Here is a 27,194-nt window from a genome sequence, read left to right as displayed (position 1 = left end):
CGCGCATCTGTGTCTGTGTCGTCGCCACCTTCCCTCCTTTCCCCCCCCCCCCTTTCGTCCTATTCCAAGTGCATCTATATGCGTGGGAAGGATGGGTGTAAAGCCGCGGCTGTGTCCAGCAGTAACAGCAGCTTCACATGCAACACGTCTGCAATGTACATCCGAGCCGCCGTGTATCAAAATACCATGCGCGCATCCGTCAAAGAGAGACCCTCCCTTCACCTCGCGCTTATCGACCTCCACCCCCCCTCCTCTCGCTCCTGCTCCTCTTGCGATGAATCTGTTGTGTGGAGATGGTCTTCTTCGCGAGTGGGGGGGGGGTTATGCCGCTGTCCCCGTATTGAGTTTAATGACGGATCATGTAAGAAGAACGTAAGCTCTTTAGTTGTGTGCGTCCGTTTACGAACATCCTCATCCCCTGACGGACATGCGATATGGCAAGGGTGCAGTGCGCTCGCACGCGGCTGCCCCCCCCCCTTCCCTCTGGGGGAGGAGGGGGGGGCACATGTCGGCCCACCTCACACTTCACATCTCACCTTCGTCTTTCCGCTTGCCTTCTCTCTTCCCCCTTCCCTCCCCTTTTTTCACTCCCAGCCATTCATCGTCTTATGCGTCTTCGCATGGGCACCGCAGGCGCGATGCAGCGTTCGAGCAGCACATCCACCCCGTCCTCGGTATCGTCCTGGACGGCTGCCTCCTCCGCTTGCTCGCAGAATTCCGAGGATGGAGAGTGGCTTTACGAGCTCGCCTGCGTCGAGACCTTCATGCCGCTTGCTGCGGACGTGACACCAGCAGACGAGAGTCCCGGTGCATCTCCAGAGCACCCCGTCGCGAAAATTAACTACCCGCCGAACTTCAGCTGCATCTACGGCGTATACCGCTCACTTCGCGGTCAACTGGAGTACACCCCGGCGCTCCCGGCCCGCGGCGAGCGATGTGGGGGTGGTGAGTTGCCGCCTGTGATTCATGCCATCCGCACCTCAGCGGCACGCTGGTTTCTTCTGCTGGCGTTTGCACTTCGTCAGTGCACCTCCAACTACACCGTCTGGAAAGACCGACGCGATGTACTCATGTCCCCTGCGGTGTTGGAGCAAGCGACCCGTGACGCGCTGCCGGAACTTCCGGTACCGGCGGCCATCCTTTCCTGCACCGCCTCGGAGGCAGACAAGCAAGAGGCGCTGCGGGAGCTGGACGAAAAGCAGACGAAGCTGAGGCTGACGTCACAGCACTGGCTCCCTGCGCGCGCCGACATTGCATGGGAAGGTCGACTGAGCCCGTGGCGTGCGGTTCGCTGGGAGCTGACGGCGGTCGGTTGCTTCACACGGCTGTATCATAAGAACTTTCAGGTGTGGCATCACCGAAAGGAGCTGCTGACGTACGCTCTCCAGCAGAGCCCCTCTCACGTCCGATGCGGTGTGGACGCCGCGGCCACGGATGAAAAGCTGGAGCAGCAGGTGGAGGACAGCAGTCCGTTTGTGCCCCTCTTGGCGAGTGAGGCAACATTTAGCGATTACCTGCGCCGCCATGACGGCCTCGACTTTGCCGCGGTCGACGAACGGCCGACGTTGCGCGCGGTGCTGTGCAACGAGGATGGAAAAAACTATCATGCCTGGCTGCACCTGTCTTGGTACTTGCATGTTTTCTCCTTTCTGCTGACGCCGCCGTCGCGGAAGGCCCTGGATGAGCACGCGACGGTGGCTACAGCTGCCGCAGCTGATCAAGGTCTGCGCTTTACGCCGCAACCCGACTGGATCACTACCCGGGAGAACGCAGCGGTGGCGGCGCTGCGCCCCACCCTACCACCAAGTCCACTCACCGAGGAGATGCAGTTCACGGCGCAGCTTATCTATCAAGACTGCCGCAACAACTCTGCGTGGTGCCACCGCTTCGCCCTCTTTAGGGAAGCCCTGCTTCGTCCTCTCTGGCAGCAGCTCTGCTCCGAGGCTTGCACCAGTTCGGTCGGCGCACCCACAAACAGCGAGAACTGGCCGGGTACCCTGCGAGGCATTTGTGCAGTGGAGCTGAATTACTCGCTGCAGTGGTTGTATGTGGACCCAACGAACGAGGCCGCCTACACCCACGCCCGCTCCGTTGCCCTCCTCTTCCACACACTCATCACGCGACGGCACGTGTGGGCGGCAGAGCACGCCAGCACGGACGGTAGTGAGGAGCTTCAGCGATACCTCACCAACGCCCCATTGCTCCCCCCGGTCGCACTGGCGAACTCTGAAATGTGCGCCGACGCCGACGCCGGCACCGTCAGCCCCTCCACGCCACTTGCGCGTCTCCTCCGTGGCCGCCACCGCTGTGTCCCGTGGGTCACCTACGTGGAGAGCTTCGCACTGCTGCGGCACATGCAGCGGGTGCTGCACACTGTCATCCGGCTCCGGGTTACCGAGCTGGAGGCGCAGGCGGCGCGCGTCTTGCGCTTGGCGGCGGCGAGCAACACGAGAAGCACATCGGGGCAAGCACCCAAGTCGGAGGCGATTGCCGAGCTAAAGACTCTCTACGAGCGCAGCTCTCAGTACATGCTGGATAGCTTCCACCAGGTCGACACAGCGCAGTACTTGGCCTGTCACGCAATCCTGGAGGAGATGTGGCTGTCGTACATGGACGCGGCACAGCGACGCAGGGTGCAGCAGCTTCGCCCGTCGGAGGCGTACCGCGAGGGTCTCCAGCCGGAGTGGCTGAAACCCTGTCCGTGGGATGAGCCGAAGACGAGCACAATGGACGCCGGCAAGCAGGAAGACGGTCAGGATGCTGTCGTCCTCGACTTCCTGGCCTACGAGGCCGCTGCGTTGAGCAAGGCAAAACAGCTGACGGTGGCGGACCCGATCCGTCTTAAGTATTGGAAGAACGAGGTTCTTAACGTTATCTACCGCGGCTATGGCATGTCTGTCTGACAATACCAGCGAAACGAAAAAAAACAACACATAGTTGCGTGTAGGCGTGTGTGACTGTGTATGCCTCAGCCGAAAACAAACATCGACGTTGAGTGGTTACCGCGGCGTACTTTTCTCGATTTGCTTCGTGCCAACCACCTTTTGGCCCGACTGATTCCAGAGAGCCGAGGCAGCGGTGGTGTGCCGTGGTTCCGGTACAGAAGATCTCGAAACAGCCGTGCGGCGCGCGTCGACCTCATCGCCCTTGTACTGTGCCGCGCCAACTCTCGGGCTGCTCGTCACATAAAGAAGCACGAAGATCGACACCCACGACCATGTGCCCTGACCCTTTTCATTCTGCACCATCACTGCATCCTTTTTGTTTTGCCTCACGGGTCTAATACACCTTCGCAGGTCCCTTCGGGTTCGATTTCGCTCTGCCCCTCACAGCTGAACTCAAGGCCACTTGCAACCTGTCCTCTTCGTTCTCCCTTAGTAACCACCGCGTGGCATCTCAGGGTTCGGTGCCTCCACTCTTCAGGGAGGCCAGGCAGTCCCTCCTCCCCCCTATCCCCGACCGACGCCGAGCCACATCTGGTGATGGACAGGGTCAAGCACCTGCTACGTTGGGGGGTGGAGGGTGGCCAGGTCGCATATAGCGCTGCGTTGGAGGGGCCTGCGACCGTGCACACGCTTCTGCCGTCCATGTAACGGGCAGAGAGTCAGCACGGCTCGAGCGTATCCCACCCGGCCCTCACACTGCCTCCTGGTGTGTATAGTCTGAGTGCCACCCCAAGGGATGCACCAGGGGTGACGACCGGCATGATGGGTGCCGGCTGCGTGGCGACCTGCTGAGCGGTGGTGGGCAGAGCTTGAGGCAGAGGCCGTGCTCCGATGATGGAGTCGGCACATTGCTGTAACGCGTGCGTCCACGGCCGCGTCGCACCACGCGATGGGGCCTATATGGCAGGCTAGGGGGGTTGTGTCGAGTATTGACCTCGTGTTGCGAGGCAGAGAAGGCGGACACATTGCAGGCAAATAACAACGAGCTTTCCATGCAGTTGATTGCCTTTCTCTCTCAATGTCTCCCGACGAGCTTGTGTCCGTCGCTGATGCGCTGTACGTGCTGCTTTCCTTCCTGCGGTGCCCCTGTGAGGGCCCTTGACCTTGTCGCGCTTGGCTTTCTTGTTTTCTCTCGCCTATGTGTTGGCATGTGAACGTCGCGTTGCCTTGCTGTGTCAGCTGGGTTATATCTGTGGCGCCCATAAGCAACCAGCGTCTACTCAGACCCTCTCCCGCACCACCTTCTTCCCCATTTACACACACACACACACTGTCTGCTCCCTGCACCGCTTGGGCCTCTGCATCCTCTTGTACGTCCTTTGTCTTTTTATCGAGCGTCATGTATGTGAGCGAGTACACGCATGCATGTATTGACGCGCATATCTGTGCGTGAGCACACGTGTGCGTGCGCCACGCTTCTCTCGCTCTCATGTTACTTTCCGTACATGCACTGCTGCTCGTGTGTGTTTCCTTCCGTATTTTTTTTTTCGCGGCTGTTCTCCTCTCCACGCACGTAGGCGGTCCAGTGAAGTTTGAGGGGGCCGGGGCGAGAGGCGAAGGGGAACGAACGTGTGCCGCTGGATACGCGTGTACGGTGCCGAGGCAGAAACACGCATGGTAAGGTGGAGGCATGCCTCGGACAGTGAACTCGCAACGACGCGCTTTCTCTCCCTCCAACCCCGGCCACCGCGCCCACCGGCCACGGCGGGGAAACGAAGCAGAGAGATGCACTAATGTGGCAGCCATGGCTTAGCGCCTTTGATGCGTCGTACTTCGCCTGCGCTTTTCCGCGAAACCTGCTGAAGCGGTGGAATGGGGGAGGGGCTGGGGAAGGGAGCATCGTGAAGTCGCCTTTCTCCAGTGCAAGCGAGGTCTCTGCTCCATCTGTCGGTATTCGTTCGACGTTTCATGCTGTCTTTTTCGTGAGAAAGGACCCCAGTGTCATCATGGCCCCCCCCCTGCCCTCTCTCTCGCTGCTTCTACTGTCTGTGTCTCCAGAGCAAGTCCGCCGCCCGCCCCTTCATGTCGCCACGCGGTGAGACAGGGAGCTGGAAGGATGAGGCGGCACTGTACTCTCGTCCGTGCACACAAGCACAGGCATAGATGCTTACCGGTACTCTTGTATGACAGGCGCACTCTATTCCTGCCGGCATGGTCCTCAGTGTCACCGGGACGATTGCAGATGCCACCCCAGAAGTCAGATCGACGGAGACGAATATGCTGACTTGCTCATCTCCTCGGTGTAACTCACTCCCCTCCCTCTGCCCCTCTCACGCTGGCCATGAAACAAAGGTTTCGCGCACACGTGTATGGGAGTGTGTACGTGTCGAAGTAGGAGTGAAAGGAGTAAGAAGAGCAGCACCGAGTAGAGACAACTGTGCATGTTACTTTGGAGGGTGTCGCAGTCCATGTGGCACTCGTGAAGCAGAGAGTGCAACTGGGTTGGATGGTTTTTTGTGCTTCGCTCTAGATAAGCGTGATGAAGCTAGACAAAGGGAGGGTGGGCTGGGGTTCCTGTCGGTGGCTTTCATTCGTGCCCCGCCCTCCTCTCTGCCACTAGCATTCGCTGCCGGGGCATGCCTCCAGGGCCCATACGACCGCAGCACAGGCACGAGATTCGCCCAGCGAGCCTGACGCCCCGCCTCTTTTCTTTTCCACGCTTAGTTTCCGTTTCCCATGTCGTGTGCAACATGCCCTTGCATGCTGCACGTGACCCTCTCTCTCTCTCTCTCTGTGTATGCGCTGCACACAATCTGCGCACGCGCAAACGCGGCAGCCAAGACGGCAGCATTCAATAGAGCGCACATCCCGTCTCTCTCTCATGGGGACCGTGTGTTCTCTCTGCCCTTGCCCCTCCTTCCCAACACCACCACCACGCGACGCACATACGCATGATGATCATCCAAGTACAATCGCATCTATTTTTCTGAATCGGACGTGAATTGAGACTTGCTTCATTTCTTGCGTTCACATGTGATGTGGACGTCTCTGACGCTAACGTGCGTGTGTGTGTGTGTGTGTGCGTGTGTTTTCCTTCTCCCCCTCCATGACAATGCTTGAGGTTTTTTGACCTCTGCATTCTTGGGGTTTCCATCACTCCGCTGAGACACAGATGTTGGTCTACTTCGTCTCGATTCAGTGGGGCGGGGGACTGGAACAGATTCGGTGCTGACATGGGAAGGTCTCTGTATCTGTGTGGGATATCCCTGTCTCTGACACAACGTGTGTGTCGGTCTTGGTGCGTACATGTGAGTGTCTTGTGCGCTTCGGTGCGCGCGACTCGATGGACTGCGTCTTGAAAGAACCTGTTTCTCTGCCGCCAGCTGCTCCGATGGAGGATGGCGAACTAGAACTGCGTGCATGTTCGACTGCACTGCTGCTGCTGGGGAGTACCACAATAACTTGTCCCCTTCCCCGGCGGGTCTATTCTCACAACAGACATCGCACGCTGACCATGTGCCCAGAGAGAGCGGAAGAAGGATACTCGTGTCGCCTGGCAAGTTGGGGGTTATGCGCATATACGCATGATGATCATCCAAGTACAATCGCATCTATTTTTCTGAACCGGACGTGAATTGAGACTTGCTTCATTTCTTGCGTTCACATGTGATGTGGACGTCTCTGACTCGGATGGGCAACCGTCATCTTCTTGTGGTCGCGAGCGATTTCCTGGCTTCTCTCGGAGCCGTGCTGTTGTTTGGGCTTGGCGGCGGTGGCTCGAAGCAACGGGGTAGAAGAGGGGGGAAAGAGGACAGCAAAGGATCTTGAAGCATGCGTGTTTGTGATGCCTGGAGAGGCGATCGAGTGAGTGCAATGCAATGGTGCGGGCAGATGAAAAAGGAAGGCGCCTGTGCAAGAGGCCCACGGAAGCCCCTTGTTGGCAAAGCCGGAGTGAAAACGCCGCTTCGCCGTGTTCGGAGGCGCGTGCCATTCACTTTTATTCTCAGCGATAAGTCTCCTTGCGCGGGAGAGCGGCAGGCGCCCCTCCCCCCTTCCCCCCCCCTCTCCCTCTAGCGTCCCTACGACGAACGAGAGATAAAGAGAAATCGTACGGGACGCAGAAGGGCTTGCAAGTAAAGCCCGATGTTGCACAGAATGGAAAAGCAAAATACTACGAACAAGTAAGAAACAGTTGTGTGTGTGTGTGTGTGTGTTTAGATGTGTGTGGGGTATGTCTCGCCCCAACACTGCCTCCGTCACAATGGAATAAGCAGGACGCGACTTCATTCTCACCACCATTGCTACCCGCCTCTCTCTCGCATCCCCCTTCTTCCACTCTATCGCTCTGTACGCACACAGTGCAGCATCAGCCTTGTTGAAGCACGTGGTGTCTTCAGCGCCTTTACGACCCCACCACCACCTCCCGGGTGTGCGTGTGCTTGGCATGCAGTGTAGGGTCATATCATACATGAGGCGAGCCATCGCGGCACCCGCTGTGCTTCTCCCTCTTATGTCGTTGCATGGTCACCGAGGTCGCTCCTATACCTCGCCAGGATACACTGTCTACACCAACGGTGCACCTGATCCGCGATCGCCAGGGCTGCTGCCTGGGTCGGCGGCACCTTTCCACCACATCCCGTTAGAGGACACGTCCCACGGCGGCGGCAGCTGTGCGTCCACACACACAGACGACAGCGGCGAGCCGCGCGATCGAGAGGGCCTCACAGAGGTGGACCTCAACTCACCGCAGATGCCCTCCCCGCAGCAGTACGCAAATTATGGTGAGTACCTCGACGCCTATGATCAGTACCTGAAAGACACCACGCAGTTCTTGGCCTCGGCGCGTGCCTTTCTGCAGAAGCAACTGCGTCACTTCCGCCACGCACACGCCGGCCTCGCTGAGGCGGTGCGCCGGGAGTATTTCTGGACGTTTATTCCCTTTATCTGCGCCCTCTGTGTGCATGTGGTAGACTCGCAGCATCACGTGAACGCCCGGATCACCCGCGAACGTCTCAAGCAGCGGGCCAAGGAGCATGTGAAGAACGTCAAGTGGGTTTCCGTGTAAGTGCATTGTTGCTTTGCGTGCGGAGGATGCGGGAGCTGACCTCCCTGCGTGGGTTGTCGCCTGCTGGTCTTTCCTCTCTCAACACCTAAGATCGATTCGGAAAGGAAAGCAAACAATGTGGGGTTCAAGACTACAAGCTAGCGTCGTGCGTGCGTGGAGGGAGGGAGGATTATTCTTCTCCCCGGTCGCCCATCACAATGCGTGCCACTTGAGCTGCACAACGCCTCTCTGCACACGGGAAGGGGGAGAAGTCATGCTGGCCTTCTGCGACGGACGCTGCACCACAGCTTACCATCCCCACTACCTCCTTCCTACTTTACACTGCCCTCCCCCTTCCTCCTCCTCTGTGTCGCCCCCTTCTCCTTCGCCCTTTCTTTTCCGATATTGGTGCGCGCAAGAGGTGCAGCAACAACGCACCCGAGCACCCCAAGGCGGCGAGCAGCTCCCTTCGCTTTCCTTCACACACGCACACATACGCCGTGAAGCACAGCCACTCACACGACCTTTTGCCTGCGCTGTATCGAATTTCTGCAGGGCACAAAGTTGCCAACCTCCCGTCCCCCCCCCCCACCCGGGTGCCCAAATAGAGAGAGGGTGTGTGCACGCCAGTGTGCGGGGAGACTTTGAGGAAGAAAGCAGGGGCGGGCGGGGGAGTGCACAGTAGCCGCCTGTTATAACCGCCCATTGTTTGCAGCGGCACCACCGACGGAAAGCACTCGCGCAGACTTTAGCGCTCTAGAACGCCGCGCCTGCTCGCCCTGGCCACCTCCTTGCTACTTCGCCTTCCTGCTCAGGAACAGGATAACGATATTATGAGTCTTGCGTCGCCGTCGTCTCTCCCGCCGATCGCGCTCGCGACTCAGCGCCTCCGCACTTTTGCGGCCCAGGAGGAGCAGGCGCATGGGCTCACTACTTCAACGGCGCTGGAGGAGTGGGCAACGCAGTCCTTCGAAGCCGAGACTGAGCGCATCAACCGCGAGCTGGTGCAGAGGCGCTCTCAGGCATCTGTGACGTTCCTACCCGCGCTTTACATGCGAGGTCGCGACCCGGCCGCCGACGAGACAACCCGGCTTCTGCACAGCACCTGCAAAGCCTTCGAATTGGACCTGCGCTTCAAGGAGATCGAAAAGCTGGACGAGATGCACGCACATTTGTGGACGCTATTGAGCGCAGGGGATCGCACGAGCATCAGCATGGAAGCCTACGAGCAGCTGCTGCACGACTTCAACGAGTGGGCAGCGGAGCACTATGGAGCGCAGCTGCTACCGCCGCCGAGCACCGTCTGGGATGTGTCGGAGGATGAGGACGAGTGCATCCTATGCAGGAGGGAGGTAAAGGAGGACGACCACGAGAAAAGCGGAGGCGGTAATTCGTCTCCCTCAATGTCCCCGCTGCGGCCCCCGGTGTCGCTGGCCCGACCTCTTTCCGCAAGCACGCCGCCGGTCTTGGCCGCTACGAAAGCAGCACCCAACGACGCGCCATTCACCAGCGGCACCCGGGGCGCGAGCTGGGACGCCGTCTTGCAGCACGTCAAGCGTTATCGCGACCAGCAGCGCAGCGATACCTCTGCCTCCGCAAGCTCCTTTATGCGGAGCCACGCCCACTTTGAGCATCTGCTCCGCCTTGCAGAGGATCAGCCGGCGCTCGGCAACGTACTCTACCTCTGCTCCGTGCCGCCGCCGCGGCCAGACGTGCAGCTCTTCCTTTCCTGCCCTCGCAACGCCGAGCGCGCGGTCGAAATCGCCGCCATCTATCAGACCTTTGCGAAGCAGGTGTCCCTCGTCAAGTGCGAAGCGGAGCTTATTATGTGGGACAGCAACAACGATGGGCGGCTCTCGGAGGATGAGGTGGAGAACTACGTGCGCGATCTGGCGCCCCGGATTGCCGCGCTGCAGGCGATGAGCAAGGACATGCTCCCCTTCTACTGCTGCACAGTGAGTCGCCGGCTCTTCTGGGACCTCGACCCCGGCAATCGCGGCGTGCTGCGCATCCACTCCCTGCTGCACAGCGGTATCATGGACGAGTGGGTGAGCCTGCAGCTCATGACGGAGGACGACACGCAGAACTGGTTTGGTGCTCTCGTTACGCAGCAGCTCTACAACAAATTCGTGCTGCTGGACACCCGCAACACAGGCACGCTCAATGTAGAGAACCTGCGTGGGTACAAAAAAGGTTTGCCGACCGTTCTCGACGACGGTCTGCCGCCGGACGTCAGTCCACTCTGCTCCCTCTTTATTGATCGCTACTTCGAGACGAACACGCTCATGACACGGTCTGAGATGGACTACCGCAAGTTTGTAGACTTTGTAATAGCCGTGGAGCTGCTGCCGCAGTGCAGCCGGCCGTACTTCTTCTGGAACATTCTTGACATGGAAGGGACGGGCGTGTTGACGCCGATGATCGTCAACCAGTTCTTTCGCGAAACTCACGCGAAGCTAGTAGCCGCCGGGTTGGACGTGCCCTCGCGCGAGACGGTCGTGCAGGAGGTGTTCGACCTGATCGAGAAGGCTGAGTCGCTGCTCATCACACGCGACGAATTTGTGCGGTCTCCGCAGGCGGGATTGTTTGTGGCACTCTTGATTGACTGCCTGTCGTTCTGGACCTACGAAAACCGCGAGCAGCGCTGACTGAGGAGGGAAGGCCGCTAGCTTGTTTTACTGGATGTCGGCAATGGCCATGGCCACCATCACCACTCTGTCACCTCTGTCTCGATGCTGTTGGCCCCGTGCAGCGATCTCTAAAGCACCAGCTCATTTTTCTCGCCGTTTTCGCGTACTGTGTGGTTTGTACCCGCTCCTTGCCTCTCTTCCACCAACACACACACACACACGCGCGCGCAGAATACTGTGGTTTCTGTTGGCTGGGGTTTTGGCTTCTCCCTTCTCTGAGCGTTGATGTCATGGCGAGCAGCCACAACATTGAGTGTACGCGTCTCTATCCGTGTGCGTGCGCACAGGTGTCCGGAGATACGGAATTGAAGCATGCCACGTGGACTGGGACTTGTTTACCTCTACCCCCTCCCTCCCAGCTCTCACCACCTCCGCATTCGCGTGTACCATGTTAAAGTGCGTCCTCCGCGCACACACGTGTACTTGTCGTCGTCTTGCATGACAATGAGCTGCCCCACCGTCCCTCCTCTCCCAAACGACTCTCTCTGTCTCTGTCCCTGTCCCTGTCTCTTCCGCCGCGTGTGTGTATGTGGGTATGCGTGTGTGTGTGTGTGTGCGTGTGTGTGTGTGGTTTGTCTTCTTGCCGACCACGGAAGCATACGAGTGCGAACGTTGCAGCGCATAGTGAAATAGCCCACAGTGCACGGTATCACAGAATTTCGCGGAAACGAATACAACGAACGCTGCTGGACGCGTACCAGCGAACACACACACCACCCACGTCCCACTGTTGTTCATCATGAGTAGCACCGCTGTGGCGAAGGCGTTGCCTGACATCCAGCCCGTGCATATATGCGTCCAAGATGTCCGCGTACATGAAGTGCAGATGCCGCATCAGACCCACTTCACCGTGGAGACGGCCGGGACGTGGAGGTGTGAAGAGGCATCGATATCGGTGATGCGCAGTGTCGCCCGTCATAGGCCAGAGGAGCAAGCAACGCAGCAGCGAACGCCTCTCGGCGCGCACAAAGCGGGAACAGTCCACATCGTTGCCGAGGGTCAAGTACCTAGTCCTGCGGCGCATGACACCAGTGCGACCAGCAGCAGCATCAGCCCCAGTGCTGGCACAGCAGTCTTCCCCGTGCCTCTCTACGCGGCGCGTGTGTCGTATCAGCGTCCGAATCGATACAAGGAGCACCGGAGCCTTTGCATCGTGGAGGGACCACAGAACCCCACCGTGCTTTCTCGTCCTCAGTTTCACGGCGGCGCGCATCGACACAGCCGTAGCAGGGGCCTTGAGTGCAGTGGAGACAAGCCCACTCGTGTACTCTTCATCGATGTCGCCTCTCTCACCCCTGACGCTCGCGCGTCCCTGCGCTGCACCAGCACTGGAGAAATCTCGATTCCGACAGCACTCTACTTCCGATGTGCATCTGCGTCATCGTCTTCGCCGACTTCAGCGTCGACGAAAGACAACGGCAAGCTGCAAGTGCGCCACGGCCCTGGGCACAGCGCATGGGATGGATCACAGCAACGCCGACGCCGGGTCATACTTCTCCCACCCACCGCGGCGGGCAAAACGTTTGAATTAGTGTGCATCAGCGTGAAGCGAGGGCGCGACGAGTGATACGCGTGAACACGCGCTCGTCACAGAGAGAGAGAGACGGGAGGAGGTACAGCCCTTTTATGACTGAAGAGGGCCAGCGACTATCAGCTCTGTGTGTGTGTGTGTGTGTGAAGGTGCGTGGAGGGAAGGTGAGCATACGCCGACCTTTGCGTCAGTCTCCTTCACCCTCCCCTCCCTCCACGCACATGAACCCTCGTGTCTGCTTAGTCCTCACCGTACTTTCCCCGCCGAATTTCAGCTGTTTGGTAATGAGCGAGTAACGTGGTGCACGTCTTGTGTGTGTGTGTGTGTGTGTGTGTGTGTGTGTGTCACCGCTTCACTGCATTATGCTCTCTTACGCACACGATGAAAGTGCTCACGAGCGCACACAGCCATATGCACACACACACACACACACACACACACACAAGCACGATAAAGGAAGTAAAGGCAGAGGTGCCTTTCGATGGGAGGAGGGAACGTCATCCACTCTCAGAGTGGTGATAGTGCGCATGTGCGCCTCGACACGGTGTCTCAGAAGAACGCACACCTATGTGCATAAATATATATATATATATAAGAACAGGTGGGCAAGGGCAGCCCACCGCCTTCCTCCTCTCCCTCCCGTGTGAATCGCACACACGTCTCGTTATCCTTGTCGCATCCTTTGAAAGCACTCCCTCGTCTTTGTCGCTTGTCCTGTCTGACATCCCTCGCCACACCTTCTCGGTGCCCCGTTGCCACGTCTCAGATTGGCGCTTGCACACACGAAACAGGCGGTGATGTCCCCGGTCGCCGCGCAGCAGTTCAAATCGAATGCTTTGTTTCGTGTTCTTGCCTTCCTCGACAACACCGGTGCGCAGGCCTTTGCGCTAGACGCCGAGGTCGACGAGGCCGGTAGCTTTCGGAATCCGGAGAGCGTGTTCGCCGCCGATGCCGCCATCACCGGCGTTCTCACAGCGGCGCTCGATGCACTGCGAGCTAATGTGCGTCGTCTCTTCACGGACGCCGCAGAGCAGCACGCATTGCTAGCTGTGCTGGGTACCGACGCGCCGGAGCCGTCAAAGAAGGCGTCCCTGTGGATCACCGCCACCCCCGCGCCGTTACCGCTCGAAGAGGGCGGCGCCGCGCCGGCGGGCTTGAGCAGTGACGAGGCCCTGCAGCAACAGGAATCCTCCTCCATCCCGCTTTCCTCGGCACCCGTAAGCACTGCCTGGAGCGAAGCCGTGTTGCACCCCACCTCTCTCTTGAACTACGCAGACGATGTCGAAAACGAGATTCCGATTCACTTGCTGGTTCGACTGCGCGAGGTGCTCGGCATCCCCACAGCGCCACTGTGCTGCTGCAGCTGTTCTCCTTTTGTGGAGCAGTTCCTCATCGACGGGCTTGATGAGTGGCTTCGCCGCTGCCGGGTGGATGAGGTGAAGCGGATGATACTAGCGTGCGGCGTTCAGCCTACGGTGTTGAACGCGACGTTCATGCGGCAGCAGCAGGCAACCGATGCACAATACGCCGCCCTACCCGATGCTCTGGCAGATTTCGTGGTGGACGTTGTCTTCCCTGTGCCCGCACAGGCAGGCGAGGCGTCGGCGAATGCGTCGAGTGCCGCCGCCGCGGAGGCGCTGCAAGACTGGCTCATTCTATCCTTCGAGATGAACCACGAGGCCGTTGACATTGACGAGGAGAACGCTTCAACGAACGGCCAAAATGGCAGCAGAGACAACAGCAGCACGAACAGCCAAGGCGAGAGGAAGCGCACCCGCACAGACGACACGTGTCCTTCGGCAGTCGACCATGACGCTCGCGGCTCGTGGGAACCAACAGAGGGTGAGGAGGTGCTTACGGCTGAGAACATTGATCGATATATGCTGGAGTGCCCGCAGCGTATTCCCAAACAGATCCTGCGAGAGAAGCGTAAGCACATCTCTGACGCAAGCATCACTAAATTTGAGCTGGATCATCACTACACAGCTGCCGAGCTCAAGAAGCTCGTGAAAAAGGGTCTGGGCGCCATGACCGCGTCTGAGGCGACCGACTTTATGAAGTGCCCGGTGACAGAGGCCCAGGTGCAGCAAGCAGCACGAATGACGCGCAAGGCGCAGTTTGTGGCGTGGATACTGTCTGTTCACAAAGCTGCGGTATACCAGCAGTCCCGCGAGTAGGCCGTCGATGTGGCTGTGCCCTCGCTCTCTCCCGGTAGGTGTGCTTGCGTCTCCTCAGCAGCATTACTCCTCGCCCCCACGTTTGTTGTTGGTGGTGTTCGTCGTCCCTGATGCTGTCAGTCACCTCACTGTTGCATCAGGGTCCAGTCCCCACTCTTTCTGGGGAAGCCCACAGAGCCTGCAGCCTGGCCCTGGGGTACGGTCGCGTGCTTTTTGGTGTCGGCGAACCAGTCTGGGCCGGCACTTTGCTAAAGCGACTTGCGGTCATGACAGAGATTGTAGGGTCAGCTCACGACAAATCATGTCGACGACTCAACAAGCATGCGTAGCCACCTACAGCTTTTCCTCTTTTGCTTTGTTGCGGTGATGCCGAGCGTCATCCTGGACCTGGCCTGCGCTGTATGCAGTGACACTGCAATGGGCTAAACGACGCCAGACGGTGCTGGGCGGGTGCGGTTGCTTGACGCAGCCGCAGTGAAACAGAGGGTGGCGAGGTGAGGTGGTGTATGCGTGTGCTTGTCGATTCTTGGTCTTCTCCTACCCTTCCTTTCTCTGTCACGCCAGCGCTGCGTACCCAACTCTACTACACGTTCACGCACACACACACACATACACACACGTGCTCATCCCCGACCAACCCCCAACACAAACTGCACTCAAGAGAGAACACTCATGGACTTGGACACGCAGCGCAAGGAGGAGTGGTGCATCTCGCTTCAGTTCTTTCTTGCCAGCCGACTACGCACGCCGTCGTATGCGGTGGCCTCACGGCAGCATCCCTTCATTCGGGTGCCGCCGATGATCCCCCGCACACAGTTTCTACTGGATGGCATCGTTTGGGCCGTAAACGACCATCCTAGCTGGGTGGAGAGTGCGTGGCTCACGATTCAAAACCACATCAAGGACACAGCGACCCGCCTTGCAGAAGTCAGTGACGAGCTCGCCCGTGCCACAGCCGCAGCGGCGTCAGCTGCCTCAAGCAGCAGCACCATTACCAACGCGATTTCCTCCATGATTGCGCCGCGCGGATCGGCGCTAGACCGGGGGCGCACCTACCAAGCACATGCGGCCGTGCAGGATGTGTACCTCGCGTTCTGCGTGATGGATGCCCTCGTAAAAGGCGTCCGCGCTGACGTGGCCGGGAAGCTGCACGAGGTCGTTGGAAAAGAGCTGCCGCAGCTTGTTGCCTATTATGTCCCAGTGTTTGCCCCTGCCACGTCCTACTGGGTGGCGAACGCTGTTGATGAATACCGCCATCTCTTCCACGCCCTGCTGGACTCGTGGATCATGCAGAGCACATTCAACAGCGACGTGCACCGCCGCCTTCAAGAGTACCTGCAGCACCGTCTTCAGCACACGCGCGAGGCGGAGGAGGACGAACAGAAACAGCTGCAACAGGATGCCGCTGGCAGCTCCACGGCGAAGGCGAACGGGAGCCGCAGTGGCGTGAACGGCGCCGATGTTTGGGGGACAAGCGTGCAGCGCATCATCGACAGCGCCGCCGGGGTCAGTGCGGAAGTTATGGCAACCACTCCAACGACAAATCTAGCAGGATCAGGTGTGAGGGGAAAAGGTGGGCAGCCAGCAGCGGTGGCCAGCGCGAAGAACGCCGCGCTGCGCTCCTTCGAGCGTGGTGTGCGCACCCCAGACACGGTAGAGCGGACGCTGCGAAGCTTCTTGAACTCCATCTTCCCGCCTCGCAATACGCCGGCCGCGCGGCACCGGTGTCCGCACTGCGGCGCACCTTTCCGCGACGACAAGAGCAAAAACGCTCACTACCGCTGCCACTTCTACGCTCGCAACTTCTTGAAGCCGGAGGAAAAGCTGGTGCGGCTCATGTACCCGTCCGCCGCCGATTTTGCGGAGCACACGGGAGACTTGAAGTGCGAGGGCCACTTTACGCGGACCGTGGAGGTGCTGGAGGAGGCGTACAAGGGCGGCAATCGCGGTGCCGTGAAGATCCGCCGGCTGGAGGCTCCTCCAGCCGACTCAAATGACGCATTATCCCTCGCCTAGTGAAATGTGCACCTGCCGCGCTGCGCACCCCGCGTTTGGTTGACGGTGCTCGGCATGCATGTCTGTTCACTGCGCCGCTTCTCATTCAGTCCGTGTGTCTCTGGAGCCCTCCTCCTCGTCCTCCTCCACCCCTTTCTGCTGCAGCTTGATTGTTGAAGCGATACAACAGGATGGTACGCTGGCCTGTGTGTGTGTGTGTGTGTGTGTGTGTGTGTGTGCGTGTGTGCAGGTGAACATGGGAGGAGTTGCAGCTTCGGCTGTGCTGTAACCGTGACTAGTCATTATGTGTGTGCGAATCCGCTCTCTTTATCTCCGTCCTTCGCGTCGAAGCGCGTCTTTATGCGCAGGCACACCAATGCGTCAGCGAATGTGTACACATTCCTCGAGGGGGACCAGTCGTACGTCATGGACACTCAACATGGAGCAACATACTCCATTCATGTAAGCGTGTAGTGGTGTGGGTGGTGTGGCCACCTTGGCCGCTACTTCTCTGTCCCCCCACCACCACCTCCGCCCTCTCTCTCTCTCTCTGTGTTCTGTAACTGCTCCCCGCATCTTTTACTTGGCTTTGCCTCGCCGTTCTCTTCGCCTACGGCCATCCGAGCCTCCCGGGGACGCACCGCACAGACACGCATACACACACACACACACGCACACACACACACACACCTGCTCGGCGCTGCTGCGCAGCCTTTGCATGCTCGCTCGCGGATGCGTTCTGAGGTGGCATGCGGTCTCTGCGCGACGCGTGCTCGGCCTTCACGATGGGCAGTCGTACACGCCGGCTGATATCAAGAAGGCGTTTCGCGAACGAGCTCTGACCGCCCACCCCGACGCTGGCGGCGACGCCGACGGCTTTCGACAGCTTCAGAGAGCTTATGAGGTGCTACTGCACGAGCACAGCGTGGGAAAGAAGGGCAGCGAGGCAGCAGCCGCCAGCGACGACAGTGAAGGCGGCAGCGGCTTCTACGCCCACCCGCATGCAGAGTGGTGCAATGACATGCGCTCGCAACGCGCCTACTGGCGCGACATGTATACCGAAATGAACATGAACCCAAACAGCTGTGGAAGCCACCGGCACGCGTCCAACACGCATTACCAGGCACGCCAACATTACCGCACCTACGGCGAAGGACTAGGAGAGGATTTCCAGAAAGAATTCAAGTCATCGTCGTTCGCCGGCGGCGGGCAGCGGGGCAGCCAGATGAACTTCTCCACCTGGTACTTCTACCGTCCATACTACTCGAACTACCGAAACCCCTTCGGCACAGGGTTCACTCCCGAGGAAATTCGCCGAGCAGAGCAGGAGCAGCGCCGCGGCTTCGCGCGTGCAGTGGCGCGGCACGCCTGCCTGTGGTCCGGCCTGGCTTTCGTGGTCTACCTGCACGAGCGCAACAATCGCGTTTGGCGCGCGGTGGAGGCCCGTGACAAGGGCTATAAAGATCCGGAGTACTGGGAACAGCTGCGGAAAGATGAAGAGGAGGCACGTCGAAGGAGCCGGGCACCGCTGCGGCTAGAGCAACACTGGCTAGACGCCCCGCTGATGAGGTCTTTGATGGATCTCACCGAGGGTGGTCACAGCGGCGGCTGCGGCAAAAATGGCCAAGATGCAGAGGACAACATTTCTGGTGCTGCCAGAGCGGGCACGGCGTGGGCGACCCAGCAAGCCAGGATGGCGCAGGAGCGACGGAGGCAAGCCATGAGTTCGACGCGTGGGATGCGACGGGGTGCGAGCGGAGACGTGGGCGGGCCTCGTGTGGTGAGCTACCAAGGGCGGCCCTTTACTCCAAATGGAGTGCGAGGCATGCGCAACACGGCACCCAAGACACCGAAAACGTACGCTGACGACGTTACATACGAGATGGACGACGACGACGACGTCTAGGTGGCCGCCGTCTATGTGGTTGGGAGAACGGCGTCGGTGTAAGTGGCCTGTCCGCTCCGCCACCAAAGCCCCCTCCCACCCCGAAACCTTTTGCCTTTGTTTTGGATTTGTCTGTCTGCCTGTGTGTCTGTAGCTGTGTGTATGTTTGCCTCCCTCCCCCTCTCTCACCTGGTTCCTCTTCTCTTGTTTCACTGGTGTGCTGTCTTGCTTGCATCCTTGCTTTTTCGACTAGTAGCAGTAGCAGTAGTAGGGTTAGGCGTTCATCGCTGGGCCTCTCTGCCTTCTTTCCCATCTTTCCCCTTACCGACAAATCGCGGCGTCTTTCACAACCGTGACCACCACTGCTTATAGATGGCGTGAACACGCATTTCGTGCGTTGCCATCTCTCCCTCTCTACCTTCTCCCCCCGCCTCATCCGCCCAACAACAAACAAAAAACAGGAAAGGCTTGCTTGATATAAGCTGCTTCACAAAGCGAGGACTTCGAACACACACACACGTCGTCCCACGATGAAACATGTCCTGATGTGGGCAATCCTGTACGCCCTCGTTCAGTCTTCCTCCTCTTCGTCTTTTCTTTTCACCCTTGCACGTGTGGGAGAGTGGTCGAACCCAAACAAGGTCACCGCGAATCCCATCTGAGCTCCTCTCGACGCACCTTGCTCACCACCGTGCACGCATGCACCAGCATTCAACGCGCTTTTTATTGTTTTGTTTTCTGCCGCGTCTTGCTCCCTCGCTCGCACTGGTGTGTTGCGTTTGTGTGCATGCGTGTGCTTGTTTGTGGCCGCAGTGGCATCAGCCACCGGCCCCTTCTATGCTCGTATCGAGTGTGTCTCTCTTCTTCCAAGCACGTTCATCTGTGAGCGCGCGTGTCAATGTGGGTCCGTGCTCAAGACGGAGGTGCGACATGTGCGGTGTGAGGGTGGTGCGTGCGTCAGTGCGGCTCCCACTCCCCTCGCACACGAGTGTGCCGGGAACACATCCGCTTTGCGGATGCCTCCCCACCGCGAAGGACTGCCATGGCCACGAACACGCTGACAACGGCAAACGATAAGGTGACGTGAGACAACAATGACAGCAGCAACAACAACAAACAAAAAGAAGGCGTCAGAGGCAGAAGTCTGCGTGGGTTAACAAAGGAGATCAGCACAGTACGATGCGGACGCACGAAAACACGCACACACAGGAACAGCACAGCCGTTGGGTATTTGCCCTGCCAAGTCTTTGCACACATCGCGCTCTCCTTTCCTTGGTGCACTTTTCTCATGCAACGAGGCACGGCGTGACGCATGTAGCCGTGCGGAGACGTCTCCTCCTACGTGTCGCGGACTGTGTGACCACCACCATCACCCTGCCTCTGTCCTCTCCCACCTCGCCTTTCGTGGCTCTCTCCTCGATACTAGTCTACCCTTGGGGGCCTACGCGCACAGAAGCCGCGGATCTCTCTCTCTCTCTCTCTCCCTCCCCCCCCCTCTCGCAGACTTCCGCACGTCACTATTTTTTTTTCTCTTTTTCCTCTGAGAGCGGCAGAGGCGGCTGTGGAAAGCAGTAGTAGTAGCGCAAGTGGTCCTTTCAAGGTGCTCCTTGTCTGGCCTCCATATTTCTCCGTCCCTGGCGAGGCACGGTGCCGGAGCACACTCTTGCTTGCCCTGTCACCTCTCTGCATGCGCAAGCACAGACGCACTTACACACTGCGCCAGCTGCTGAATCTGCACGCTTTCCAGCCCCGCTGCCGTCCTCCGCCTCCCGCCCAATTCGGACACACGCGCCGAACCACGCGAGCTGCTCGGGTAGGCACACGCCCGCGGAGGACGAAGACTCCAGCACGTCATCCACACAGGCTAACGATAGCAGCCAAGCAAGCAGCTAAAAGAAAAAGGCATGCGCCGCGCTCCGTCATTTCATGCCGCCTGCCTTCGACCCATCCATTGCCTTCATCTTTCACGTCGTCAGATTTCAGTTACACATGCATACTTCGTAGCCACCGCAACGGGTGCTGCGGCAGCGTCGCAGATGACTGCGTCACGCACGATCTACGCCCATGCCAGGAGTAGTCCTCCGGGCGCTCAAAGCCAGCCGGACATCATTGCGGAGGCAACGTCGGTGGCCGTTGTAGACGCCAGCGCCTCTGCCTCTACCAATGTCACCGCCTCCATGACCCAAGCAACACACATCTCTGACTCTTCGCCATCGGCGACGGCTCCGCAGCCTGCGTGGACAGTGGAGCAGGTGTACGCCATTCTGCGGAAGCATGAGTCCCTTTGCAACCGCATTCTCCTCCTCTCCTCCGCGCCCCTGAGCATGGGACTTGTGGCATCTCCCCGGCCTGCAGCTGTGGAGACCGCCGTGGAGAGCCTTGACACCGTGTCTCACAGCCCCCATCACGTGTCCACTCGACGCGGCCCCCGCGCGAATGCCGCGGCGGTGCGAGATATTCGAGTGCTGCTGGACCGCCTCTCGCAGGCCCCTCAACGACTGGGTGCACTCCACGAAAAGCAACGCCGCCGTCTCGTGACCAAGGTGTGCTGTCTTGGGTACGCTGTAGGCCTGTATAGTCGGTGCTGTGCACTCTATGCGGACACGGTGCTGCTTGCGCGCGGCGTCAGCGACGGCGGTCGTAACAGAGAGCCAGGCGCCCTGCCGGAGTCATCTCCCTCCCACGAGCACGCCCTCAGATCCTCGGAGGCGTTGTTGCCCACCGTAGCCGTCGGGGCTCCTTCTTCCGTTCCCGACTTCATTATCGACGCAGCCGGTAAAGCGGCTGACTTGACGACGCTGCGTCTGTGCTGCCCCCACGACGCACACGCATCGCCAACAGAGGCGAGCGCTGCTGCATCCCCGATCTCGGTTACAGCACTGCATGTGTATGCGCAGTGCGTGGGTGTTCTTCTCCGCCACGGTTGGGGAGGTTGCCTGGCATCAACAGCGACAGATATGGGCGTGCGCACCGCCGTTGCAGACGGAGGGGTGTCACATGAGAGCCGTGATGCTGATGAAGGTATTCCAGCAGACCCAGTCATCATCAGCTCCACCGCAGTGACACGCAATGCAACAACTGCGGCGGCGGCCGTTGCCTCACTGACGACAAGGACGCCCTCGACCATCGCTCCCGCGGAGGCCTCTGGAGAGCAGGCCTGGCGTGACTTTGCTTTGACGGTGCTGCGGCACCTCCGCATCGACGACGCCGACGCAGCAGACTTTCTCCACACGTCCCTGCGGAGAGCAAGCTACCGCTACGTGGACACGGGCGGGGACTGGGCCGCCGCCCAATCCTCCGTCTACGCCCAGATCTTCCGCTACTGGCTCGCAGAAGAGGAAGCAGCGGCGAACACTCTCTTGGCTCCCCAGGGACTGCCACAACACGACAGCGAAGTCGATGGCGCGGCGGACGGCGAGCGCCGGCACATTTCCGTGAGAACGACGTCTTCCGAAAAGCTGCGCGTATCCGCTCCTGTGCTGCTTACTGTTCCCGCCCTCCTGACGCTGCTGCGCACCGCTGTGGTGGCGCACCAGCACGACATCGCGGAGTGGGCCACGCTGTGCGTTGATGCGTGTCTGGAAGAGTGGACACGTGCTTCCAAGGTGGCCGCCGCAGGCGCGAGCAAGGGCAGGCAACATGATGGGTTCGACACCGCTGCTCATCGCATTGCCGCTCCACTGCCTCCCATGGACAACCCCTCTGCGCAATCGCTGCCGCAGCTCGACATACTACTCGCCTGGTACCTTCGGCACCTACAACAGTCGAGTCAGCGCCCACGAGCCGTTCGCTGGCTGTCCCGTCTTCGCCGACGTCAACCCACCGTGCCAATCCTCTCTAGTGCGCTGGCGACGCTGTCCGTTGCTCGCGAGGCGGCCCGGCTTGCCGGCGACGAGCTCAACGCCGAACTGGCGATGTGGTGCCTGCAGCTCTGTCTGGGCGACACCACACCCGCCCTCTCCCCTGGGCATGCTGACATCTTTCAGTGCCTCTGCGCCTACGCCCGCTGCGGGCTGCCAAACTTCGATATGGTGCTGCAGTCCTTGCGCATGAACCAGCTGCTGGCGCCGACGCCGGAGGAGGCGCTCTTTCTGCGCCTCCTGCACGCCCGCCGCTCCGTCAACTGGCGCACCGAGTGGGAGCACTGCGTGGCTCCCTACATCGTGGAGGAGGAGGAGGGGGATGAATTAAAGAAGCCAGATGGAGAAGGGGTCGACGTGAAGGTCAACGGTGAGACACAAGGCGGCGTCCGCGCAACCAGGCGGCCTCCGTCGCGGAGAGTCACGCTGCGAATGGTTGAACCTGCGGAGTCGCGCGAGGGTACACCGTCAACTTCGCCGATGTGCACGGGTGTGGACGAGTCGCTGGAGGAGAGCGGCGGCGGTCGCGTGCCATCGAGTGAGTCACGGGTCTCCTCTACACGCCGGCACACGGCACTCTCCTCGGTGTTCTCCTCTCGGGTCATCTATCAGCTCCTCCTGATCCTGCAGGAAGGTGAGCATCCTGCCTTCATGTCCTACTATCGCACCCTCTTGCTCACCTTCAGCGAGCACGTCACTCCGCAAGATCGCGCGCGGTGGGTGGTGCTGGCGCTCATGTGGGCCATCCAGCTCCACGGCAGCGCGCGGAGCGAGGACGTGGTGTATATTGCGCGAGAGGTGGAGCAACTCACAGAGTTGCAGCGGACGCACACCCACGCCGCCACCGCGTCATCTCTCCCCCTCTCCCCGGAGGTCTGGCACAGCCTCAGTCGCAAATGGACGACGCTCTACCAGCAGTACCCCCTGTCCCTATGGCACCGTGCCGCAGCGGCGGGGGCAGACAGTGGAAGTGACACGCGGCACGGCTCTCCGCTGCGTCAACTCCAATGCACACCGAGCTCAGGGATCTTGGCAACCACACCGGCGCTCACACGCTTTGCGAAACGGCGGCATCTGCTACCGTCCGCCGTGGTCTCCGCGACGGAGCTGCTGCGCACGTCTCGGCGCGTCAGTGCTGAAGTGACGGTCGCGGGAAGGTACAGTAGCGGTGATGCAGCCGTGGCGCACTGGCCCCCGCAAGAAGATGTGAAGTTTGAGTTGTGGGCAAACTACGTGGAGGCCGTGCGGCGGTTCTAGAAGACGGCACACGAGCGATGGCATCAGAAGGTGCGGAAGAAACGTGCGGCGCGTAGAAGCGGCGAATGGGCGCACCAACTGTTTCTTGGCAAGATGGGAAAGGCCGATCTCAACGTCAATGCCTTTCCCCAGCACCCTCCATCTGCCCTGCCACGCCTTTGTCCGCGCTCTGCGGCGGCGAGTGGATGTAAACTCAGGTCAGGACTGATTTTCTCGAACACATCCATTCTGCTACAGAGCATGAGCTACGCTTCACTCGACCACCACCACCAAGCACCCCGCCCTGCCATATAGGCCCCATCGCGTGGTGCGACGCGGCCGTGGACGCACGCGTTACAGCAATGTGCCGACTCCATCATCGGAGCACGGCCCCTGCCTCAAGCTCTGCCCACCACCGCTCAGCAGGTCGCCACGCAGCCGGCACCCATCATGCCGGTCGTCACCCCTGGTGCATCCCTTGGGGTGGCACTCAGACTATACACGCCAGGAGGCAGTGTGAGGGCCGGGTGGGATACGCTCGAGTCGTGCTGACTCTCTGCCCGTTACATGGACGGCAGAAGCGTGTGCACGGTCGCAGGCCCCTCCAACGCAGCGCTATATGCGACCTGGCCACCCTCCACCCCCCCCCAACGTAGCAGGTGCTTGACCCTGTCCATCACCAGATGTGGCTCGGCGTCGGTCGGGGATAGGGGGGAGGAGGGACTGCCTGGCCTCCCTGAAGAGTGGAGGCACCGGACCCTGAGATGCCACGCACGGAGAGGTGTGTGTCCTCCCGTGACTGGGTGTCACGTGTAGCACAAGAGAAACAGAAACGTTCGGATAGTTGGAGAGTGAAAAAAGGCAAGAGACACAGAGTGCTGGAGGTGTGCACAACGGGAGGGACAAGGAACAGAACCACTCACTTCAGGTCGGGTGGACTCCCTCTCGTGCTTCTGCTCTCACCTTAGCCACGTCTTCCCACTGTCGACTGCTGGCCGTGGAAAAACCTGCTCTCCTTTGATGGATATTGCCACCTCTCAATGACCGTTGACGTGCACTTCCTCGGTGCCTCTTGCGCCTCCAGCCGTTCGAGTCGGTGCCCTTCTTTTCTGTTTCACATACGCGTGCTCTCGCGGTTCTCCTTCGCCACCCCCCCCCCTCTCTCTCTCTCTTGTGCGTATGCGCCCGGCATGAAACACGTGCTTGCACGACCTCATGGACACCCCACCCTACGTGCAGCGGGACACCAAACGAGTAAACAGCATTCTGCTAGTCAGTGGTGAAGCAACGAGTGTCTCTGTGTCTGCGCGTCTCTGTCCTGTCACGGAAGCACTCTGGGCCTCGGCTGTAGCTTTTCCTCTGGTATACATCATACGCGCGCACACACACGTGTAACGCATAGACGCCGCGTCCTTTGTTGTTGGTGGGGCACAATGGGAGGCAAGGCGAAGCCAACGAAGCACACAGCCGGTGAGACGGCGCGCAAGAATCACCTAGCCACCACGAACATGGGTGGTGGCTCGGCTGGTCTGGCGGATCGCAAGGGCGGTGTGGCTGGTCACTCGAAGTTCATCTGCAAGGTGTGCATGGCACAGGCTCCCGACCTCAAGTCTATGCGCATTCACTTCGAGTCAAGGCACCCGAACGAGACCTTCAACGAGGACGACTTCGAGGATCTGCATGAGAAGTACGGCGGGACGACGAGGGGGGTTGCCGTGCACGGCAGTCTGAAGAAGGACAAGAACAAGAGGAATGAGTGATGTGGAGAGCAACAGAGCCGCAACCACAGCACGCCAATCAAAAAAAAGAAAACTGTTCGAGTCAAACGAAAAACGGCGTTATAAGCGGTGTGCGGACGAAGAATGAGAGAAGAGGATGGCGGAAGGTTGTGAGCCTGGCACGTTGGCCCTCTCTGTCCCGCACCTCCTCCCACCCCTGCCTCTTAACCGCCACTAATGAAACCCCACCACTCCTAAAATCTGCCTAGCTATTCTCGAAGTGAGAAAACTAAATACATAACACATGCGTTGATATGTATGCGGGATGTCGCATGCATCTGGGCGTATGCCCAGATCGTTGTTTATCTGTGTTTGGGTGCGCGTGTGTCTCTCTTCCTCTCTGTGCCAACGCAGTGGCGGTGCCCGAGGGGTATCAGCACCACTGAGCGGCAGTTTTATAAGAGGTGGCGCAAGAAGGAGAACAATAGCAAAGGAAGCGAGATGCCGCAGGGGGCACGCGGTCTGTACACGCGATGCGCGCAACGATAAAATGAGAGAGCAACAATAACGCAGTGCAGCATTGGCTTTCAGCGGAGAGCGTCACGCGGCTTCTCTTGTCGTTGCTGGTGTGTTTATGCGCGTGTGTATAGAGCGTATCGTGGGAAGAGACCTGTCGCTGCTTGTGCAAAACACGAGCACGTGTGTTTATTCAATCTTTTAGGGTTTTTTACTCTCTTTTTGTGTGTGAGCTTCGCTTCTCTGGTATGGCTGCTTTTGGTCTGTCGAGGTGTGCGTCTGTGGGCATCCCTTTATGCGTGCATGATGGAACGATGACGGTGTGTACTCTTCTGTCCGTGCATGCCCCGTGCTTCCACCGTCAACCGCAGCAGCATGCTCTCCGCCTCCTCACACACACACACACACACACACACACCTTACCCTCCACCGCCCTCGATCTCCGAATGACTTCTCCAATTCCGTGTGCGCGTGAGCTTTTCGCGGCTGCGGTCGCCGTGTCAGCCGTGCGCAGCGCGCAGGGGAGTTTTATCCTGTTGCTCCCTTCTTGTTTTTCGGTTTCCGTCTGCCTTCCCTTCGTAATGCGCTTCCTACTGAGTGTTATCTGTACGGCGTCCTGCATGTGTATGTAAGTATGCGGATGTGTGTGTTCGTGCTGACCTGCGTGCGCTGACAGCTCTGTGTGTTATATGTGTCTGAAGTTCTCTTTCCTGTGTGCTCCCAAACACACAGTAGCGCAGAAGCCCTCCCGCGAAACGAAACAGCAGCTCCTTCTCCGTTCTCGTTCTCCCTCATCTGTGCGTCTGGTTTCCTTCGTGTTTCTTCTGTTTCTCTTGTGCTACACGTGACACCCAGTCACGGGAGGACACACACCTCTCCGTGCGTGGCATCTCAGGGTCCGGTGCCTCCACTCTTCAGGGAGGCCAGGCAGTCCCTCCTCCCCCCTATCCCCGACCGACGCCGAGCCACATCTGGTGATGGACAGGGTCAAGCACCTGCTACGTTGGGGGGGGTGGAGGGTGGCCAGGTCGCATATAGCGCTGCGTTGGAGGGGCCTGCGACCGTGCACACGCTTCTGCCGTCCATGTAACGGGCAGAGAGTCAGCACGACTCGAGCGTATCCCACCCGGCCCTCACACTGCCTCCTGGCGTGTATAGTCTGAGTGCCACCCCAAGGGATGCACCAGGGGTGACGACCGGCATGATGGGTGCCGGCTGCGTGGCGACCTGCTGAGCGGTGGTGGGCAGAGCTTGAGGCAGGGGCCGTGCTCCGATGATGGAGTCGGCACATTGCTGTAACGCGTGCGTCCACGGCCGCGTCGCACCACGCGATGGGGCCTATATGGCAGGCTAGGGGGGTTGTGTTGAGTATTGACCTCGTGTTGTGGGGCCGAGAATAGCCGTGGTCAAGGGCCCGCGGAAGAACAAACTGGATGCGACAGAAACTCCGGATACTGGCATGAAAAGAATGAGAAGAAACATCACGTTGCAATACAGCGACTTCGACCCCCCCCTCCTCCTAACAGTGCCCTGTTTTGTTGCATCGGGCGGAGGAGGTGGAGCTGAGTTCACTGGCACGGATCGAAGTGATCGGGTGCCCGTGCCCCCGTGGTGTACGCTGTGCAGTTCGTTTTTCCGTCGGATCCGTCGACTTCCC

General features: G+C 59.5%; 9 protein-coding genes across 9 annotated transcripts; all 9 read left to right on the top strand.

Annotated features, from left to right (window-relative positions):
- Window positions 1–620: 620 nt before the first annotated feature.
- On the top strand, window positions 621–2,903 carry LMJF_29_1950 (putative protein farnesyltransferase alpha subunit; the record flags this gene model as incomplete). The annotated part of the gene is made up of 1 exon (XM_003722229.1): window positions 621–2,903. One exon carries the CDS (start codon window positions 621–623, stop codon window positions 2,901–2,903), a length of 2,283 nt encoding a protein of 760 aa, XP_003722277.1.
- A 4,492-nt stretch (window positions 2,904–7,395) lies between these two features.
- LMJF_29_1940 (conserved hypothetical protein) lies at window positions 7,396–7,950 on the top strand (the record flags this gene model as incomplete). Its single annotated transcript, XM_003722228.1, has 1 exon — window positions 7,396–7,950. One exon carries the CDS (start codon window positions 7,396–7,398, stop codon window positions 7,948–7,950), a length of 555 nt encoding a protein of 184 aa, XP_003722276.1.
- Window positions 7,951–8,762: 812 nt separating this feature from the next.
- On the top strand, window positions 8,763–10,577 carry LMJF_29_1930 (conserved hypothetical protein; the record flags this gene model as incomplete). Its single annotated transcript, XM_003722227.1, has 1 exon — window positions 8,763–10,577. One exon carries the CDS (start codon window positions 8,763–8,765, stop codon window positions 10,575–10,577), a length of 1,815 nt encoding a protein of 604 aa, XP_003722275.1.
- Window positions 10,578–11,358: 781 nt separating this feature from the next.
- LMJF_29_1920 (hypothetical protein) lies at window positions 11,359–12,186 on the top strand (the record flags this gene model as incomplete). The annotated part of the gene is made up of 1 exon (XM_003722226.1): window positions 11,359–12,186. The coding sequence occupies one exon, from the start codon at window positions 11,359–11,361 to the stop codon at window positions 12,184–12,186; it is 828 nt and encodes a 275-aa protein (XP_003722274.1).
- Window positions 12,187–12,947: 761 nt separating this feature from the next.
- On the top strand, window positions 12,948–14,327 carry LMJF_29_1910 (conserved hypothetical protein; the record flags this gene model as incomplete). Its single annotated transcript, XM_003722225.1, has 1 exon — window positions 12,948–14,327. The coding sequence occupies one exon, from the start codon at window positions 12,948–12,950 to the stop codon at window positions 14,325–14,327; it is 1,380 nt and encodes a 459-aa protein (XP_003722273.1).
- A 672-nt stretch (window positions 14,328–14,999) lies between these two features.
- Window positions 15,000–16,343, top strand: LMJF_29_1900 (conserved hypothetical protein; the record flags this gene model as incomplete). The annotated part of the gene is made up of 1 exon (XM_003722224.1): window positions 15,000–16,343. The coding sequence occupies one exon, from the start codon at window positions 15,000–15,002 to the stop codon at window positions 16,341–16,343; it is 1,344 nt and encodes a 447-aa protein (XP_003722272.1).
- A 697-nt stretch (window positions 16,344–17,040) lies between these two features.
- Window positions 17,041–18,228, top strand: LMJF_29_1890 (conserved hypothetical protein; the record flags this gene model as incomplete). The annotated part of the gene is made up of 1 exon (XM_003722223.1): window positions 17,041–18,228. One exon carries the CDS (start codon window positions 17,041–17,043, stop codon window positions 18,226–18,228), a length of 1,188 nt encoding a protein of 395 aa, XP_003722271.1.
- A 2,156-nt stretch (window positions 18,229–20,384) lies between these two features.
- On the top strand, window positions 20,385–23,324 carry LMJF_29_1880 (conserved hypothetical protein; the record flags this gene model as incomplete). The annotated part of the gene is made up of 1 exon (XM_003722222.1): window positions 20,385–23,324. The coding sequence occupies one exon, from the start codon at window positions 20,385–20,387 to the stop codon at window positions 23,322–23,324; it is 2,940 nt and encodes a 979-aa protein (XP_003722270.1).
- Window positions 23,325–24,736: 1,412 nt separating this feature from the next.
- LMJF_29_1870 (conserved hypothetical protein) lies at window positions 24,737–25,063 on the top strand (the record flags this gene model as incomplete). The annotated part of the gene is made up of 1 exon (XM_003722221.1): window positions 24,737–25,063. One exon carries the CDS (start codon window positions 24,737–24,739, stop codon window positions 25,061–25,063), a length of 327 nt encoding a protein of 108 aa, XP_003722269.1.
- Window positions 25,064–27,194: the final 2,131 nt, after the last annotated feature.

Source organism: Leishmania major, chromosome 29 (genome assembly GCF_000002725.2).
Source record: "Leishmania major strain Friedlin complete genome, chromosome 29".
Lineage (NCBI taxonomy): Eukaryota > Euglenozoa > Kinetoplastea > Trypanosomatida > Trypanosomatidae > Leishmania > Leishmania major.
Note: the sequence above shows the minus strand (reverse complement) of the source record. Positions and strands in the feature narration are given on the sequence as shown.